This window comes from Hibiscus syriacus, unplaced genomic scaffold (assembly GCF_006381635.1).
Source record: "Hibiscus syriacus cultivar Baekdansim isolate YM2019G1 unplaced genomic scaffold, ASM638163v2 tig00111053_pilon, whole genome shotgun sequence".
Classification (NCBI taxonomy): domain Eukaryota; kingdom Viridiplantae; phylum Streptophyta; class Magnoliopsida; order Malvales; family Malvaceae; genus Hibiscus; species Hibiscus syriacus.
Genome location: NW_024062964.1, coordinates 791732 through 810459, shown reverse-complemented (window position 1 = coordinate 810459; position 18728 = coordinate 791732). Strand labels below are relative to the sequence as shown.

The 18728-nt window shown below is 34.8% G+C and overlaps 3 protein-coding genes and 1 pseudogene across 4 annotated transcripts; 2 read left to right on the top strand and 2 right to left on the bottom strand.

The window, feature by feature from the left end:
- The first annotated feature begins 2082 nt into the window (after positions 1-2082).
- On the top strand, positions 2083-5950 carry LOC120151355 (nucleotide pyrophosphatase/phosphodiesterase-like). The gene is made up of 13 exons (XM_039163841.1): positions 2083-2399; positions 2466-2553; positions 3132-3401; positions 3536-3644; positions 3740-3857; positions 4061-4193; positions 4417-4604; positions 4697-4883; positions 4966-5033; positions 5134-5218; positions 5311-5499; positions 5589-5669; positions 5873-5950. Exons 1-13 carry the CDS (start codon positions 2083-2085, stop codon positions 5927-5929), a joined length of 1890 nt encoding a protein of 629 aa, XP_039019772.1. The 3' UTR covers positions 5930-5950.
- A 117-nt stretch (positions 5951-6067) lies between these two features.
- Positions 6068-12812, bottom strand: LOC120151303 (crossover junction endonuclease MUS81-like). 2 transcript variants are annotated; one of them, XM_039163815.1, is made up of 15 exons: positions 12491-12812; positions 12147-12235; positions 11976-12060; positions 11798-11884; positions 11570-11695; positions 11166-11397; positions 10809-10941; positions 10602-10702; positions 10019-10152; positions 9880-9937; positions 9283-9441; positions 8493-8572; positions 7963-8200; positions 7662-7748; positions 6068-6231 (listed from the first exon to the last, which is right to left on the bottom strand). In XM_039163815.1, the coding sequence occupies exons 1-15, from the start codon at positions 12682-12684 to the stop codon at positions 6130-6132; spliced, it is 1905 nt and encodes a 634-aa protein (XP_039019746.1). In that variant the 5' UTR covers positions 12685-12812; the 3' UTR covers positions 6068-6129. The 2 variants fall into 2 exon arrangements, with proteins under 2 accessions (XP_039019746.1, XP_039019747.1); XM_039163816.1 differs by having other exon boundaries at positions 11976-12054.
- Positions 12813-13824: 1012 nt separating this feature from the next.
- LOC120151353 lies at positions 13825-14916 on the bottom strand (annotated as a pseudogene).
- Positions 14917-17112: 2196 nt separating this feature from the next.
- Positions 17113-17820, top strand: LOC120151352 (uncharacterized protein At3g28850-like). Its single transcript, XM_039163840.1, has one exon. The coding sequence runs from the start codon at positions 17113-17115 to the stop codon at positions 17818-17820; it is 708 nt and encodes a 235-aa protein (XP_039019771.1).
- Positions 17821-18728: the final 908 nt, after the last annotated feature.

Sequence of the window (18728 nt, the reverse complement as noted above, 5' to 3'; positions counted from 1 at the left end):
TCGATACCGATTTTTTATAAGGTAATTTTGGTATCGATACTCATGGAAGTATCGATACTAAGGGTTGAGTATCGATACTCCATATAGGGGTATCAATACTACCCCTTTTCTTAAGGTTGTTTTTAAGCTGTTGGTATAGATAATTCTATGGGGTATCGATACTCTTGTGCCAGTATCGATACTGATAAGGCATTATCGATACCACTTCATATGCATAAAAAATTTGGAGAATTTAGAAATATGATTGAGGGACTTAAACCACTCCTTACTCCTTCAATAAGATATCAAGTGAGAATGATATTAACAAAGTTAATTTCACTTAGAAAACCTATACTCTAGGGAATTATAAGACTTGCCTTGTATGGTGTTCGGGAAATGAGTCGGACACTCGAATCACTTTAGAATAAGAGAACGTTTATATGTTAAGATATGGCCAACCCTAAGATAGTGCATTAAGCATATCTTTGCTAACTGGGCGTAGATGTCCCAAGGCTCGACAGAGCAAGTTAGCGGGTGACGCAATCCGATGTAGAATTCCAGATTTTCACCCTACCTGTGTATGTATGTTTGGTTAGCATATTCGTATGCTAACAAATATGTTTTAAGTACGTACATTAGAGGATGCATATAATGTAATTTGGTTATTAGTGTGGCATTGAGTTTGTGAGCTCAGTGTTCAAAATTTGTTTCTGTGCGCAGGTTAGGAGCATGAGCTTTTAGAGGAGCCTTTGCCTAGACCATTTAGCATCAGCCGTCAGCTTTTGGGTACGTCTCGACTTATGTAATAGTGGGCATATATTGTAAATGAACATATGTATGTTGAGTTGAACTTATATATAAATTGTTTTATAAATTTTAATTTGAAGTTATTTTTTTGGGCTCCCGATTTGTAAACAAGTATTATGAATTTATGTGATTATGATTGTCAAAATATGGATTTATGCAAATGAATGTATTGCTTTTAAACGAAAAATTTCGGTCAGCTACTTCGGTGGTTCATGTGACGTCATGGTCCGTCGACCTTCAGGTCATATTGGATTAGGACGTTACAATAAAACTTAAATTAATATAAAATCCAGACTAAAAATCTACATATTGTATGAAAAGAAAATCGTTTTTTGGCTCATTAAAAGCTCATTGGAACATTTTCGGATTTCAGAGGCTTTTCAAATAGATATGGCCTCATCTTTCTTTTGGCCCAATCCTTTAAAATAACCCACCCTCATAATAATCGTATAGTTATGGGCACTAAAATTTAGGGTATTCGAAAAATTTATTCTTTTGACTCGATTTAATTTGAAAAACCTCGAATTAAATTTACTTCAAATTGTAATTTCATAAATTCAACTAAAAAAATCAAGTTCAAATCGAGTTGTAAAATAAAACTTGAATAGTCACTCAAAATTTTTAATAATCAACTAATTAGTTTTCAAGTTTGAATCGAGTCACTTGACAATGTGTGATATATGTATATCACCTATAATTTTTTTTGAAGAAGTATATATGCATTGATATGGTTATAAAAATATTTAAATTGGAATAAAATAATATCATAATATTATAAATATTTACAATTAAATTTAAACAGAAACTCGAAAAATCGACTTGACTTGAATTTTACAAACTCAACTTGACTAAAAAAAATTCAAGTCAACTTCGAGTTATAAACTAGGACTTGTCAACTCGTCAAAAAATTTTAATTCTACATCGCCCTACTAAAACTTGTTTAGAAAAATAACTTAAATAAGTCTAGTCATAAGATGAAGATACTGAACATGTTTGGAGGAGATTACTGAAGTTAAAGCAAAATGGACATGGGAGTATGATAAATAGGGTTCAAAGCTTGTTGTATGGATAAGGAGATGATTACATAATTATGTGTTGATCTGCTTGATAATTAATCCTTAAATAATTTTATGAACAGAACTTTATTGCAAATGATATCAATGCTTAAATAGGAGTGAAAACATCGTAAGTTGAAGGGGATACGATAAGAGATGAAACCCCATAAATATTCCAACAAGCACTCAGAACAAAAAATTATATCTCCCCCACCTCATACGTCTAATACTCTGAAGTTCGATGGAACAAGCCTTTCCTTGTATTTTCACCCTGCTATTCTTCTTTTCTACTACTTGTCTATCTTCTCCGTCCCGGTTACATCCCTCGGTTGTAGCCTCGGTGTTTGAACATCGGAATTCCACTGCCATATCCGACTTTCGTGTGATCAACAGAAGAACCTTGCTGCAATGTCCTGATCCCAATCCTTTTCTCCAAATTAATGTTAGTAAAAACTCCAGCCTTGTCTCCAATGAAGAGATGGTCAGTGTGACTGTTAGTGGGGTTTTGCTCCCTTTGCCAAATGATTGGATTGCAATGATTTCGCCTTCCGATTCCAAGTAAGATTATATTTAACTTTGAGAATCATTCAAGCACTTTGGAGTTTGATTATATTGCATGTGCAGCACCCGAGATTGTCCGGGAAGTAAATCATTTTACGTACAAACGGGTGACATTAGTGACCTCCCTCTGCTTTGCCATTATCCAGTTAAGGTACGCAGATTTTGGTATCATTGAATTGCTCAACCCACAAAGGAATGTTTTCATGCCAACTTTATATATACTTATGGCATTTTGGATTAGAAATAATTATACACAAAATGTACACTTTAACCAGATGAAGTAACCAAACAAAAGCCTTTGAATCGGGCGTTACAAAAGTCATTTTCATGAATATTTGTCCATGATTCAAAGATGTTCACCGGTGCTGCGGTGGATGGTTTTCGTGTCGTATAAAATGAATTTTAAGATAAGATGTTGACGTGAAGTCATAATTTGGTAACAAGAGACGTAGCTTAAAGGTAGAATGGTTGTTAGGGAAGAACGTCATTTCGACTCATACCTCCATAACTAAAGAATATACTTATATAATATACCATCGTTCTCCCTTCTTTATATGCAATATCTAACGTGAGACGCTGACTGACCCCCACACCTATAACGTCACTTATCACTAAAAATAATTATTATATTATTTATAATTCAGATATAATCTATAAAATATATCCTTGTTAACTACTAAAGAAGGACCATTAAAACAGTAAAGTCGCCATTGAAATGGGAGTTTGCAGGCAATATATGCTAGCAGCGATCCAGCCTATCTAAGTTGCCAGAAGAAAAAATGCAGAAAATACAATGAAAATGGAAGATGTGAGATCAGAACATGCAGTGCCACCGTAACTTTTCATGTCATAAACATAAGAACCGACATCGAATTCGTGTTCTTCGCCGGTGGCTTCCTTACCCCTTGCATTCTAAGGAGGACCCTTCCCTTCCGATTTTCTAATCCGAATTCTCCTTTGCATGGACATCTCTCCGCCTTCGATTCATCTGGAACTTCGGTAATTACCACCCCATGCATGCATGGAACATCAGTATCTGATTCATATTGGAACCGGATTAGACATGTACCTATATCCGACACTTACCTCGAGTTCAAATAACCAAGTCGGGTAATTTTATTATAATGTTGCAGATGAGGTTAACATGGATAAGTGGGGATAGTAAGCCTCAGCGGGTGAATTATGGGAATGGGAAATCACAGATATCACAAGTTACAACTTTTTCTCAAGAAGATATGTGTAGTGAGTTCCAAATTAGTATTACTCTTTCAAGATTATCATGTTCATGGTTTAAATTAGTTTCAGGACCGATTTCTTCATGTTCGATTTGATAATAGGTTCTCCTTTTATTCCAAGTCCGGCCAAGGATTTCGGGTGGCATGACCCTGGTTATATACACACGGCGGTGATGACAGGCCTCCAGCCTTCAAGCATCTCCAACTACAAATATGGAAGGTACACATACATTGTAGGAACATGATTATATGGTAATTTCAATAGTTTCACCCAAAGTTTGTTCTTGATACAAACATGGTAATGGTAGTGAGAGTGATATTTTGATCCTACAATGGTGAAAGACATGCATAAATTGCTGATAGGAAGAGAATTTGAGGGTTTCAAATCTTTGAAGTAATCTATCCTTGTATTTCTTGATCCAGTGATGCGATTGGATGGAGTGATGAAATTGGATTCCATACACCACCAGCTGGAGGATCAGATGAACTCAAATTTCTTGTATTTGGTGATATGGGAAAGGCTCCTTTTGATGCTTCTATTGAACACTACATTCAGGTAATGTGATCATAGAAAACTCGAATATATTCGGATTCGTGATAATTGATATCAGTTCTACAAAATGTAACTTTAAATTTTAAAAGTTCTTGATTTAAACCTGAACAAACTTATAATTAGAATTTTGAAAGGTTTGTATACAACTGAGAGAGACAATTTGAATGGGACAAAATATATGGTATCACTATAATGAACTAATGTGGCTTAAGACGTTGTGGGACAGCCAGGATCTGTATCAGTGGTAAAAGCAATGGAAGAAGAAATGAACAATGGAAGCATAAACTCCATTTTTCACATTGGGGACATAAGCTATGCTACAGGCTTCCTGGTTGAATGGGAGTTTTTCCTTAATCTTATAAGCCCTTTAGCTTCTAAGGTCTCCTACATGACGGCCATCGGAAATCATGAGAGGTAACATTTCATGCGTTCTAGCAGATCCTACTAATGAATGGAAACTCCAGCTTCTCTTCAACAATGGCAAAGTTAACATCCCCACATTTCAGGGATTATGCAGGTTCAGGGGACCGTTATCTGAATGCGGACTCCGGCGGAGAATGTGGAGTTCCTTATGAGACCTATTTCCCGATGCCAACCGCAGAAAAGGATAAGCCATGGTATGCCATAGAACAAGGCCCCGTTCACTTTACTGTCATTTCGACAGAACACGATTGGACCCAAAATTCTGAGCAGGTTTCTAATGATAGTACACTTCACTTGTATATATGTACGTATATCAGTATATGTAATTGACATGGTTTCAAAATTTTCATAGTACCAATGGATGATGACGGACATGGCGTCCGTTGATAGAACAAAGACACCTTGGTTAATCTTTACAGGGTGAGTTAAATTCCGATTAAAAACAAGTTCGTCGATCGATCGAATTCTGTAATTTATTTACTAAGATTGTTATATCAACTGCAATATCTGCAAAATGCAGGCATAGACCGATGTATAGCAGCACTCTAGGCAATGTTGATGACTCGTTCCGTAATGGCGTAGAACCAGTTCTTCTGGCTAACAAGGTAAAATAAAAGTTCCTTACGAGTTTCGTCGTTTGTCGATTCGGACATTGTCCGAGGCTGTGAGTGATTGGGGTTCAAAAACAATGAACTAGGTTGATCTCGTCCTTTTCGGACATGTTCATAACTATGAGAGGACATGTTCCATTTCCAACTCCCAATGCCTGGCAATGCCAGAGAAAGATGAAAATGGGGTTGACACGTATGATAATGGAAACTACAAAGCACCAGTGCATGCTATTGTTGGAATGGCCGGATTCAGTATCCAGAAATTCTCACCCTTTGTAAGTCGATGAAGAACATTTCGTCTCAATAGAATATTATTTGGTTAAACCAGAGAAAATCATGGTATGAAGTTAGGGTTGATGAACAGGTAGCAGGTTGGAGTTTGATAAGGATTTCTGAATATGGTTATGTCAGAGCACATGCAACAAGGAATGAGCTAAAGTTAGAGGTTGGTAACATGCTAATCTTGTAATAACTACATTTTCCTTTTCTTTTTTTGATTAAGTGGAGAGAGATTTACATTCCTAAGACAAACCTAAGACAAACCTCATAACTCGAACCCACATCAGATGAGATAAATCACTCGGTCAATTAATTGATCTCCTCCTTTTCTTTTTGTTGCTAATCGGTGGCTTTATTCACCTTTTGCAGTTTGTGAATTCAACAAGCAGAAGTGTTATCGACGGCTTCCGCATCACCAAAAGCTAAACATTTTGAAACCATTAATCTATAAGATTAATAGTGTGTAATTCAATTGTTGTACGTTTAATATAAACAAAAGGCAAAATAGTAATTTAATGGAAACAAATCTTGTTTAGTACAATGATTCACCCAAAGCTTTAAATGGAGACAAATCTTAGTTAGATTTTACAATATACAATAATACAAAGCGATGTGCCAAAGTGAGTTCAACCCCAAACAAATCGAAAAATATTCTTACTAGCAACTGAGCTCACCACGTTGTTACTCTGCTTCCTAAGCATATCTTCTTGTGCACAGACATCACCCTCCTTTCCAAGCAACAAATAATGGACCAATGTCGGTAAAACTCATAGACAAACAAAAATACAATGAACCAAAAAAAAAAATTAAATCCGTTGAGAAATTTGGCGGTGCAATCGATTCAAAAACAGAGCCAGACAATTCAATTTCCAGTGACTCGTAAGTCAAGATTATCTTGCATCAATCCATTTTCAGTGTATGTATGTACATGCATGGGGTGAGCATTCGATCGAGTCGAGTCAAAAATTTTCAAGTTATTCGAATTGACGAGACGTATGCGTAGGGGTGAGCATTCGATCAAGTCGAGTCGAGTCAAAAAATTTCAAGTTATTCGAATTGACAAGTCGTATTTTACAACTCGAACTTAACTTGAAATTTTCTCCAATCAATCAAGTTTAAGAAATTCGAGTTGAGTTATTCGAGTTTCTGTACTAATTTTATTATAATTATTTATAGTATTATGGCAAGGATTTCTTTCAATTTTTTGACTTTCACTAACCATATATATATATATATATATTATAATGTTATTTAATATATAAATACAATCTAAAATTATAAAATATATTCATAATATTATATTTCAAAGAAAGTATTTTGAGGGTAAAATATTGATAAGAGTATAAAAGAGTCAAGGAATTGGTGGGAAGAAAGAATTTGCAAACAATTATAGTCAAAAGACCAAATTGAGTAAAATGCAAAGTTAAGGGACTAGATAAAAAAAAAGAACATTTATAGTACAAAAAAGTAGAAATTGAAGTTACATTGGTATTTTATTGTGGTATATGAGCATGTAATTCAAATTTGGTAAAAATAGACTTAAAATAAAATATGAATTGAAGAAATAAGGAAATTATGAAAATTGAAGGAATAAATTGAAAAAAAATAAAAAATTTATTATCAAAAAGAGAAATCAAAAGTATCAAAGTACATATGTATTCTACGATGTTTTGGTTAAAATTTGGTAAAAAAATGGACTTAAAATGAAGGATGAATTGAAAGAATAATGAAATCAGGGACTAAATTGTAAAATTGTCAAAATTTCAACTCGACTCAAACTAGAAAACCAAATTGATAAATCGAGTTGACTCGAATAACTCGAAAATAAAAAAAAAATCAATTTTTCGAATCGAGTTGAATTTTGTTCACCCCTATACATGCGTATGCATGCATGTAGTTATCTAGGTATGTGCATGTGCTCACGTATGTATGTATTAACATGGGCATAAAATGTTAAAGTAGACCAGGTTAGGTCTTAGAGTTCTGTAACTTCTAATTCTACTTTCTAAACTACAAACTAAAGGAACTCTTCTTATGCAGTTGGATGACTTGGTTGAGAATGTGTGATGCCTCTTCTGAAATTCCTAGCCTAACAACCATTAATTTTCTCATATAAAGTTCCCAGCTCCAGCATAGAAAAAAGAAAAAGGATACTCACAAGAAGAGAGTAAGCATGTGCAAGAGACACTAATGTTGGATACAAATCGACAACAGCTATGGCAACCTCCTCGGTCACCTGTGACACCTGTGGTTAAATGATTCACAATGTTACCAACAGGGTCAAACATTTGAGAACGACCATCAATTTTTTAGAGTTTGAAGGGTATTCAAGTGATGGATCAACATAATTATTTATTCTCCCAAATGAACCAGGTTCATGGTTAGCACATAAATCCCACATGTTAAAATCAGCACTATTACAAAACAGTGAACTTTCCCTAATGAAAGAACAGCTATACCTGCATAAGTTGAATGGAAAATACGTCACTGACTGTCACTTTATCCAGCTCTTGGCACCTTCGGATAAATTCACTAAAGGAGGGACAGACCCCGGTCAATCTGGAATCATCCTCTGGCAGGTTCTGTTTGTAATATTGAGTTATTGCCCGAGTAAGATGAGCATACTTCCTCAGGGTATCATGTAAACCGCTTGTTCTCTGAACATCAAACCCCTCAAGAATCTCTGTTGTGAAGCACCTGCATAAAGTAAGAAATGAGTAAGGCTAGAAATATAATTCTTTGGAATCACAACCTCAGGAACTAGGGGACGAGGGATTGGTTCCCCTTCACTATTACAGAAAATCAGTTTAGTTCAAGTTTAGATGTAGGACTGGGTACTATCTCTAAAAACAACATTCCAGAAATAAACAGCAAGGAGACAAGTTTTAATACGCACCACCAGATGCTCCTTTTGTGAAGTAAAAGAGACATACTAAAACATAGTTGAAAGAAGACTCATCTCTAAAAGTATATCTTTTAAAAATCTTACGCAGTTTTGATGCTTTCAGCAGCTTCTGAAGAATTCGGGTCACCTTCCACAAGATATATCAACTTCTTAAGTCCAGATCTCTTACAAAATGCAAAGGTAAAAAATGCCATGATGGCATATTTCTGTTAAACTTAAGTTCAGAAGTAAGCTCTTTCAAAATAAATAAATAAATAAATAAATAAGCTAAGTAAGCATAAACTTGCAGCAATTCTAATAAAATATATATTTGAAGATAGAAGCGCAAAGGACTGGCTTACAGAAGAAAAGGTTAGTGTGACTAGCAACCCATTAAACAATTTCAAAGTTTAAATAATTGGTTGAGAAGACCATGCGAAAGACATGCATCAAGTTGCTAGAACAACAATGTTCAGGAAATTAGCACAAGTTAAAGAAATATAATGCAAGTGCTGCCATAAGGTAGAAACCAATGATAAATCTCAACCAAAACAAACCAACATATATCGATGCCTAGTTTAGAAACTTTATGACTACTTGGGAAAATAACAAGGAAAAAGGATCAAGGATCCCTAAAGGCTTAGACTTCTGGAAAATTTATGTTTATGAGAATTGTTTAACAATGGTAATGCATCTTAAGGCCATAAACACTAAACTTTGAAGTCAACGTCCACTAAAACATGAAAACCCCTGCATGATTATTGCAACTTCAAAGGATCTGTTTATAAGCATTTTAACATTAGAATCAACAGAGACATTGGTACTTGGAAAAATTTCAAGCAACAAATTAATCATGAAACAAAAATGAAGAGATACTGAAATTAAGAATCAATACCAGAAGCTTTAGTTTCTGATCCCTGTAACGATTATCCCGTATCGAAGAGCGTAGATCGTTAACATTCTTCCTCTCAACAATAAAGTCTAGAACATATTCATTGGAGAGATATTTATGGCGAGCTATCCAGATTCCATCTCCTATAGGCAACCTTCTAACCTGAAGAAGAGTCTCTGTGTAAATAACTGTATTTTTAATGTCATGTAGAAATACCAGCAAAGAAACAAGAATTCATATGTCAACCACAAGAGACAGTTCACTGAGAAATTTAGTAGAAATTCAGGCTTATTAACAAAACATAAATATGTATATGCCAAATTTTAAATATTAGCGTTGACAATGTTATTAGTAATTAAAAACGAAGATAAGATGAAAATTTTCCCTGAACCACTAAATGTATATAAGAAAATCAACTGCTAATAGAAACAATGGAGTTTAGGCCAACCAAAATGTAAAATTATTTCAAAATAAGATAAGAATAGCATGCAAATAACTGTTAGTCTCAGCCATCAACATATAAAGAAATTAAGCCTGTGTCTCAGTTTATTACAAAGTTATGAAGAAAGTAAGGAATATAAAAAGGGACCAAATGCTCACATTTGTTTTGATTTTGAATTCTGCACAAATCTTCTCCAACATTTTCTTGGACCGTGCACTGTTAGCCACAAGATATACACACACTGCTAAACTTGTAAGTGCATATCAAACAAAAGGTTAAGGGTATGGAGTTACTAACCCTTGACTGGTAAATTGCTCTCGATCATCTAATATTAAGATTACTTCATATACATCCTCAAACCTCTCCCCAAAGCTCAGAGGCGGAATACTTAAGACATTCATATCTGCTGTTAGATCATTGGAACTTGGCCTCTGCACATATGACATATCAAAATATCAACCAGGATGATGGCAGCTCTTCATGCAAGTTATAAATATAACACACATCAAATAGGAAAACAGTAACTCATCCTATAAATGAACAAACTAACATCAACATTAAGAAAATTTGAGAGCAAACAGTTGTTAGCTATTAGTAGCATATAATAGCTAAGCAAACAACGCTAAAAAAACATGTATCTCAGCACAGTCTGAACTGTTTGAATTAGAGTGGATCCTTTACGAAAAAATGATTTCCTAAGACTCTTGCAGTTCATAAGGAAAACTATTTATTAGACGCCACATCTAATCAAAATATTCTTGTTTTCACTCAGCCATTTTTTAGTATTGCTTCTTCAGGTAAAACTTTTATCGGTGCTTCATATCCCATCATAACATATCTGAGACACAGATGCAAGATAATCGAATTGGAATTCACATACAGAGGAAGAACAGCCCCTCAAGGTACATAAGTTCAGCCCATCTCCACCATCTTTACTTAATTGAATCCTAATACTTCGCACTCCATCACGAGGTTCTTGCCCTGAGCATTTATAGAAGAAGAATCATATCATGTCCCACAATTTTCAAAAATGAAAATGATTCTCTCAGTTATTTATTGAGTAATATTCAGATAGACAATATCTAACCATAAACTTGATCTTCTCGAAGACAACACAAGACAGCTGGCAAAAGTGAAGAAATCTCCTTGTTCTTCACAGTTTGAAAGACTTCAGCAAAAGCAGAAAGAACTTGTTCCTTCGAGTACCCCATGCGAGTACACTGCAAAAAGGAAATCAAGAGATTAGGGGGACGAAACCCTCAGAGCAAACAGGACAAAAGTGCATATTAGAAAGTTCAGGAGCACAAGGAGTAAACATAAAATTCCACAGCAGGTAATAATGCTTCATGGTCTAAGAGGCTAACACTTGCATCTGAAACTACAATTGTTTGTAAATCAAATGAATTTTCAATCAGACGCTACAAGCATCTCAATTGTCAGATACCCTTCCAAGACAATCAAGAGGAACATCAATGGATTTTTTCGACTGAAAATCAGCTTTTTCAGTTGTCTCTTCTGAACACAAATCAGAATCGCATAACTCCTGAACAGATGCATTTTGCGCATCTGGTTGAGAAAGCCTTTCCGCATCAACCATATTTTCTAAGGGATCTTCCATTTTAGATTTCACGAGGCATTCACGTGCTGCTTCCTTGCCTTCTGGTGTCAGCATGTATCTGCAAAAAGGAAGTTAGCATTTAATACATAAAACACCAATGAAAACACTAATCACCAATCATTAAGCAATCAGCCAACCACATTCAGCCAACCAAATAATGTTAATAATATGTTGAAGGGAAAGTCTGGTATCATTCAAAAGGAATAAAATAAACAAAATAGAATTCATACTTCGCCGGACAACTTGATTTCACAACAAATCCCTTTTTTATCAGCGTAGACATGCAGGTCCATCCACTATACCAGTCCCTTGGAGAATTTCCAAATTGGCTAGGTTTCCCTTTTCCTTTCTCTGGCCTAATAATGCATAAGTCCAGATTTAAATCACCAATCAAGCTCCAAAATCACTAAAAGTATTGAAAAGAAAAAGTTTTAAGTAAATGCCAGAAATCAACATACGCAATAGGCGCCCGTGAGAGTCCACTTGCTTCAGTTGCATCAATAAGATCCTGCTTATGCAAAAATTCATTCCCATCCACGGTCTCCCTATTGACAAGGTATATCCATCTTATACTTCAAATCTATATAGAAATAACACGTGACAGTGACGATTTAACAAAAAGATAAACATAAATACCTGTATAGAGTAATTAATAATGCATACGCCACTGAATTCTTTTGGGGCAAATAACGTCTGTTTCCTTTAGTTTTTTTACCTAAACGTGCATTAAATAAGAATCGGAAAGTAAGAAAATTGAACAACTCAAGAGGATGAATACATAAAAGAAGTTTTAAAAAAATTAAGTACCCTTTCTAGTTATGTCTTCTGGTTCTGAATTTCCTGAACCACCGTCAAAATAGCCACGCAAAAGCACCATAATCCATTTCCCAACACCTCTATCCACAAACATAAGCCAAATTATTCCAAGAAAAAAATGAAAGGACGAATGAGAAAAACAGGTCCTGGAATCATAAAAAAAAATTAAGTAAAAAATGTTTGTGAAATGAAATAGCTAGACCAACGTACATCAAATACTGATTTTGAAAAAACCCAAAACCCACACCAGGAAAAAGAAACAGCCCAAAGAAATCAACTTTACTTTCTTTGAAAATGCAAATGATCACATGAAAAAGAAGAAGAAAGGAGAATACTTGATGTCACTGAGATCTTTGAGTGTCTTGATGGGATGCTGAGCGTTGCAAATGTTGTTGAATGCCTTTGAAAGAGTCATGTCAGTGTTTTCTTTTATCCCCTTGGGTTTATCGGCCAGTTCTTGCCTCTTTTGCAACAAGTAATTAGCTAGTTCCTCATTCTCAGGACACATTACTCGTCTATTTTTCTCCATCTCTTTTTTTCTGGATTTTTGCTCAGTTGTTAAGGCTAAAGGTTTGAGACTTTTTTTTTTAGGTTTTTTGAATTGGGGATTGCGGTGGAGAGAGAGGAGTGGAGATTTGAAATTGACCAGAAAATCGCGCCACCTTATTTTTGGGCTTACATTCAATAGTTTTATGTTCAAACTTGCTCTTCCATGGCCCGGCTTTAAATGTTTTAAAAATACATTTATATTTGTTTGTTTATTTATTTGTATTTTTATAATTAAATATTTTTTACTTAATAAATTTAAGGCATAATTCCAAAAATAGCCCCTAATATTTATTAAAATGATCATTTTAACCCCTATTTTTCATAGCATTTTAACTCTCAGTGTTTTACTTTAGCGGGAAAAATGCCTCTAATGTTTGTTTAAATAATCACTTTGATCTTTATTATTATTTTTTTGAGCATTTTGGCCTCCAATATTTTATTTTAAGGTAAAAAAATCCTTGACTTTGGAGCATTAACCGTTTGTTATCTAATGGTTTTCATTCGTAACGGGACCTCCCCAAAAAATAAAATATTGAAAGTCAAAATGCTTCAAAAAAAAATCAAAGTGACTATTTAATCAAATATTAAGTCATTTTTTATATTATGCCTAAACTTAATGTTCCTACAAAATTAAAGTGGTTATGGATAAACACACTAAAAAATATACTATATAAATCTATGAATGTTGATGGTAGATTTTTTTATTAAGCTAAGATGATTACAAAGTAATATCTACTCTAAATACTTTCAATCGTTTGACAATAAACGCTCAATCATCCAGTTACAGTCGCTGGTGCTCGAACTCGTGACCTCTAGGAACAATAACGATTCCTTTAACTAATGAAGTAAGTTGGTTTGTGAGGTAGATTTAAATATCCAAATCCGAATCTAGATTATAAAATAAAAATTATATTTGTTTCTAAAGGAGTTCAAGCCTTATTCGTCCATTTTTAACACATTCGAGTATTTGACATAAACTTTAAACTTCATCAAATAACGAACAGGTTTTAAATGCTTGTGCAGTGATAATAACAATAATTCCACCTGTTTTATTTACATACTGGAATGGAATATTATAGATTTAGGTTCTTTATGAAGGAACCGACATAACTTAGCCTGCAACAATCTGCTACAAGTTCAGTCAAAGCTACACTAATGAAACCTTCTTAATTACTTCATATCTGAATTTCATAAATTCTCATCGGAAGACACGCAGTGAGTGGTTTGATGTTGTAAAGCCGCCATCAACCATGAGATTGTCTCCACTTATATACCCTGCTTCATCACTTGCTAAGAACAGAACCGCATTTGCTACATGATCCACTGTCAAATCCACCCCACACAAGTTCGCATTTCTCCCACCCCACTTAAGTTCGCATTTCTCCCACCCCACTTAAGTTCGCATTTCTCCCGATGAAAGAACGGAAACCCTCTCGTACGTCCTCGGTTCTTTCGGCCTCGTGCAGGTGAGCGAAAGCCAATTCGGTCGGGATGGCATAAGGGGAAACACAGTTCACACGTACCCCGTATTTGCCTAGCTCAGCTGCAACGTTCTTGGTATGCGTGCTGTCCAATTCCTCCCATGACACTCGAAACACTACCCAGAGAAATTATGGAACCCTTTCCACGAGGGATCATAATCCTAGCAGCATGCTTCATTCCGACGAAAACACCCTTCACATTCACATCCATCACCTTCTCGAACTCGGATAAATCATAGTCACGGATATCGCCAAACGGTGGACCTGATAATCCGGCATTGTTGACCATGATATCGAGCGTACCGAACTTGTCGACTGCAAAGTCTATCGCGCACCGAACTTCCTCCTCCTTTGTCACGTCGCAATGGAAAAAGCAAACGTCCAGGCCATCCCCGAGGGATCGACAGACTTGGAGGCCAAGGCTGTCTTGCACATCAACTATGCAGACTTTGGCACCATGCTTGTGAAATAGAAGAACAATGCCCTCGCCAATGCCAGAAGCTCCACCAGTGACCAATGCCACTTTCCCCACTAATCTGTCAAAGGGAAAATAAGCAGATGCTTAACCAATTAGCAATCATTTGTAAGCCAGTTAACTGAATTGGTAGAGCAATCAAGGTTAAAATAGATAGAAACACATAAATTTTGACTCAAAAGAAACTTAAACTATTTAGTCAAAAGAAACGTTGTCAATTATTTTGTTTTGTTTGCCGTGTTTTACTCGTGGCCATGGTCCATGTATTAAAGCGTGTGATACCAGAATTGAGTGGAAAGTGCAATGTACTGAACACTCGACGACAGTTCCAGCCAGACAAATGTATTGTTCCTTGATAGACGGTTGGATAGACACATGCATAGAATTTGCAAATGAAAGCATCATCCCTTTTATTTATTGGGGTGAAATCCATAAAAAGAAAAGGGTAAACTACGGAAACTGTCCCTTTTATTTATTTGTTTACTGTTGATTTTTTTTATTATTATTATCCAGTCAGTACTAATGGTACGATATTACAATAATATTTTCCAACAATCACGTCTCATTCTTTTGTTAAAAAAAATTATGTGCCACTCTAAAATTAACTATGTTTGTCAAATTTACAAGACAGTTTAATAAACGTTTATCAAGTTCAATGGTTAAATTAACCATATTTATCAAATTTAGAGATAAATTTGACCAAACTTATATTCATGTATCAATTTAACTTAGTTCATGATCGATTTGATGAAAATAATTTAAGGATAGTTTAATCAAAATCATTGAATTAAATGGATGAAAATAATTTAAGGATAGTTTAATCAAAATCATTAAATTAAATGTTGGTTTGTGTTTATTTAGTTATTTTCAATTATAAGAGCAACCTAAACTAGTATTGACTTTGATGCTTGTAAAGGATTTTTATTCATTTAGTTATTTTGCATTTGTAAAGAGAGAATGATGGAGAAAGCCTAAATTTAAAGGATTTAGGGCCCAAATCTATACCATAGGTCATGGGCTATAGAGCTTATGCCTATAATTTTGGTGGGAAACCCCATATTGATATTCATGCATATTTCGTTTGGAAGATTTCCATAGGTAAACTGTGAGAACATAAAATACAAATCTCATTTCGTTGTCGGAATCATTAAAACAAAATTGGATAAACTACATTTAGAGTCATTTTTTTATAATTTGATATTACTATAAGATATTATATGTTTATAATATTTTTAATCATTTTTAATGTACACACTTTGTAAATGCTCCTTGTATTATGATCTTTTAGAGAAAACAATGTTCTCTTTTATTATTGAGACTTCTCATTTTCTTTTTAGATCATTTTTAAAAATAATAGTTACAGTGCCTTGTCCCTTCATCCGTTTCCCTTCTCTCTTTCGTTAAATTAATTTCAGGTAATTTGCTCTTAGATTCATTTTCAACGCAACATTTGTATAGTTACTTAACATGATTAATTCTTTGAACTCGAATCTTCTAAAGAGAACACTCCCTTTTATTACTAAAGTCATTAAATAATATTTTTGACATTGTACAATGTCTTGTCCCTTCCATTGTTTATTTTTCCTCATGTCAAATTAATTTTAGGTATTTTCCCCTTTTTTAATAGTGTGTGGTGGTTACAAGCCTACAAAATAGTATATGGATTGTCAACGTATATACACCGTAGACATAGATGCTTAAATCCATGACTTCTAACCTTATAGGAAGAACAACACTCCATTTAATGACCACTAATATCACTTGAAATGTTTCACATAGTTTACTCTTTTTTAATAAATTTTAAATTTAATCATAATTCTATTTAGGGGGAATCCTAAGAGAAGGAAATGGAGTGCTCTAGTAGGTCAAAAACCTATACCCTAAAAAAATACAAAAGAATACATTGGCTAACAGTCTCCATGTAGTTTACTCTTAGATTCACTATCAACATTACATTTGTATCGTTACTTGTATAATAATCTTTTTTTCTGTCTCCCATTATTCATTGTTAAATATGAAAAATGGCATGTAAAATGCATACCCAAACATTACTTAGAGAAAGAACTTGAGATACATGATTTAATTGTTCTTTCTTCCTTGTACAGTTTAAAACGGCTGGAGCCATTTTCCTTTCAATTTCAAGAGAAAACCCTAATTCCAAGTTTCCGCGCCAATTTATTTACTATAAATTTTTAAATAAAAGAGACACAGCTGGCAGATGGCCGTCTCCGTTTCTCATGAGCCACAATATAAAAATAATAAACCCTCAAAATGTCTTCTGTAACAGAATCCCAGTCAGTCAGTCTCCATCCTCGTCCAGATCTAGGGTTTCCTTGAATCCGCCATTGCAGTCAACTCCATCTCCAAAACCCAACCCTCATTTTACTTTTAAATATAACCCCTTCCATAAAATCTCTCTCCTGAGCTCTACCTTTTGGCCTTTTCCCTCCTAATGTTTCCCCAGTGGCTGAGATCACCGAGCAGGCCAAACCCCACTAAATCTCCCTCCCATTTCTCCTTCTCTTCCTTCAAAGACATTGACGCCATCCTCAGAGAGGAAGAACAGCACCAGCAACAACAACTCTATCCTCGATCCCCCAAAACACCCTCCATTTTCCACCGCGTCAAGCTCTCCACCGCCGTCTTACGCGCCTTCGGCCACCGCCATCCTCCCCCCAACGCCGACCAGCGCGTCGTCGTCTACCTCACCAGCCTACGCGTCGTCCGCAAGACCTTCGAGGACTGCAAGACCGTCCGATCAATCCTTCGGGGACTCCGTGTCCCGATCGACGAACGGGACGTGTCATTGGATCCCAGCTTCCTGGACGAATTGCATGGGGTTATTGGGCGTAAAAGCTTCACCCTGCCGTTGGTTTTCATTGGCGGAAGGTACATCGGTGGGGCCGAGGAAGTCAAACGGTTACATGAGTGTGGCGAACTGAAGAAGCTGATTGGTGGGCTACCGTTGCTAATGGGGTCCGGTGTCTGTGATTTGTGCCAAGGGCTGAGATTTATTCTCTGTCCCAAATGCAACGGTAGCCATAAGATCTACTCCAAGAAATTAGGGTTTCAAAGTTGTGCCGATTGCAACACCAACGGTCTGATTAGGTGCCCGTCTTGCTATCTCTCCGATCACCGTCGAATTAGCTATCCTTTTTAGTAGCTTTAAAATAAACAATCGGATCAAAAACAGAAACACAAATGTAATTTATTTTCCTTTACTGATTTTTATTACCTCATTTGTCTATGAAGGAAATGCATGCATATTTTTCAACATGTGGTATAATATTTTCTTTATCGTCTTTCATTAAAAAAATTAAATTATTTTGCTCTTCCATTAATGTGGTAATTATAATGAAATGAAAAATAAAATAATTAGTGCGGATTTTTCTTAACCATAAACAGATTTATAACAGTAATTAAAGAGGAAAAAATATAAAATGAATTTAATATAATTATTATAAAAATGAATTTAATACAATTATTAGTGTTTAAAATACTAAACTCTAGAGTGAAGATAATTTTATTCAAAAAAATAGTATGAGGAAATTTTTTAATTTGATTTATTATATTTATAATATCATTATTTTTAATGTCTCCTTTGTTAAACTAATGGATTGTTGATATTTTTTTAATCTTTATTTTTAACTATTTTAATTAAAATAGCTTTTTATAAATAGTTTGGGATAATTATAATATATTATATGACTACTTTTTTTTGTTTATTAACAATCTGAAAACACAACTGCTCTATGGTTAAATAAAACGACTTTTTTTTGGATAAATTCTAAATATAATCATAACCCTACCTAAAGGGCTCTATGGGAAGGAAGAGCAATGCTCATAATGGGTCTAGAATCCATGACCTAAGAAAATATTAGAAAATAAATACGGACATCTTGGTCAATCGATAAAATGTGCTTGATCAACATTTCTTTTTTTAAGCATATCATTTAGGAAAAAATGTAATATTAACGTAAAAAAAACTGTAAGATGTGCTTTGAAGAATAAAACTACACTCCCTCAGTCTCACTATATTTATCCTTTTTGAATTTTAAAATTATCTCA

Excerpts from the sequence above, each read along its gene's own strand:
- LOC120151355 (XM_039163841.1), top strand. The coding sequence starts at position 2,083 with ATGGAACAAGCCTTTCCTTGTATTTTCACCCTGCTATTCTTCTTTTCT. Across the intron at positions 3,402-3,535 it reads TCGATTCATCTGGAACTTCG|ATGAGGTTAACATGGATAAG; the intron begins GTAATTACCACC and ends ATAATGTTGCAG. Across the intron at positions 4,194-4,416 it reads CTATTGAACACTACATTCAG|CCAGGATCTGTATCAGTGGT; the intron begins GTAATGTGATCA and ends GTTGTGGGACAG.
- LOC120151303 (XM_039163815.1), bottom strand. The coding sequence starts at position 12,684 with ATGGAGAAAAATAGACGAGTAATGTGTCCTGAGAATGAGGAACTAGCT. Across the intron at positions 11,696-11,797 it reads CTCTCACGGGCGCCTATTGC|GCCAGAGAAAGGAAAAGGGA; the intron begins GTATGTTGATTT and ends ATGCATTATTAG. Across the intron at positions 10,942-11,165 it reads CTCTTGATTGTCTTGGAAGG|TGTACTCGCATGGGGTACTC; the intron begins GTATCTGACAAT and ends TCCTTTTTGCAG.
- LOC120151352 (XM_039163840.1), top strand. The coding sequence starts at position 17,113 with ATGTTTCCCCAGTGGCTGAGATCACCGAGCAGGCCAAACCCCACTAAA.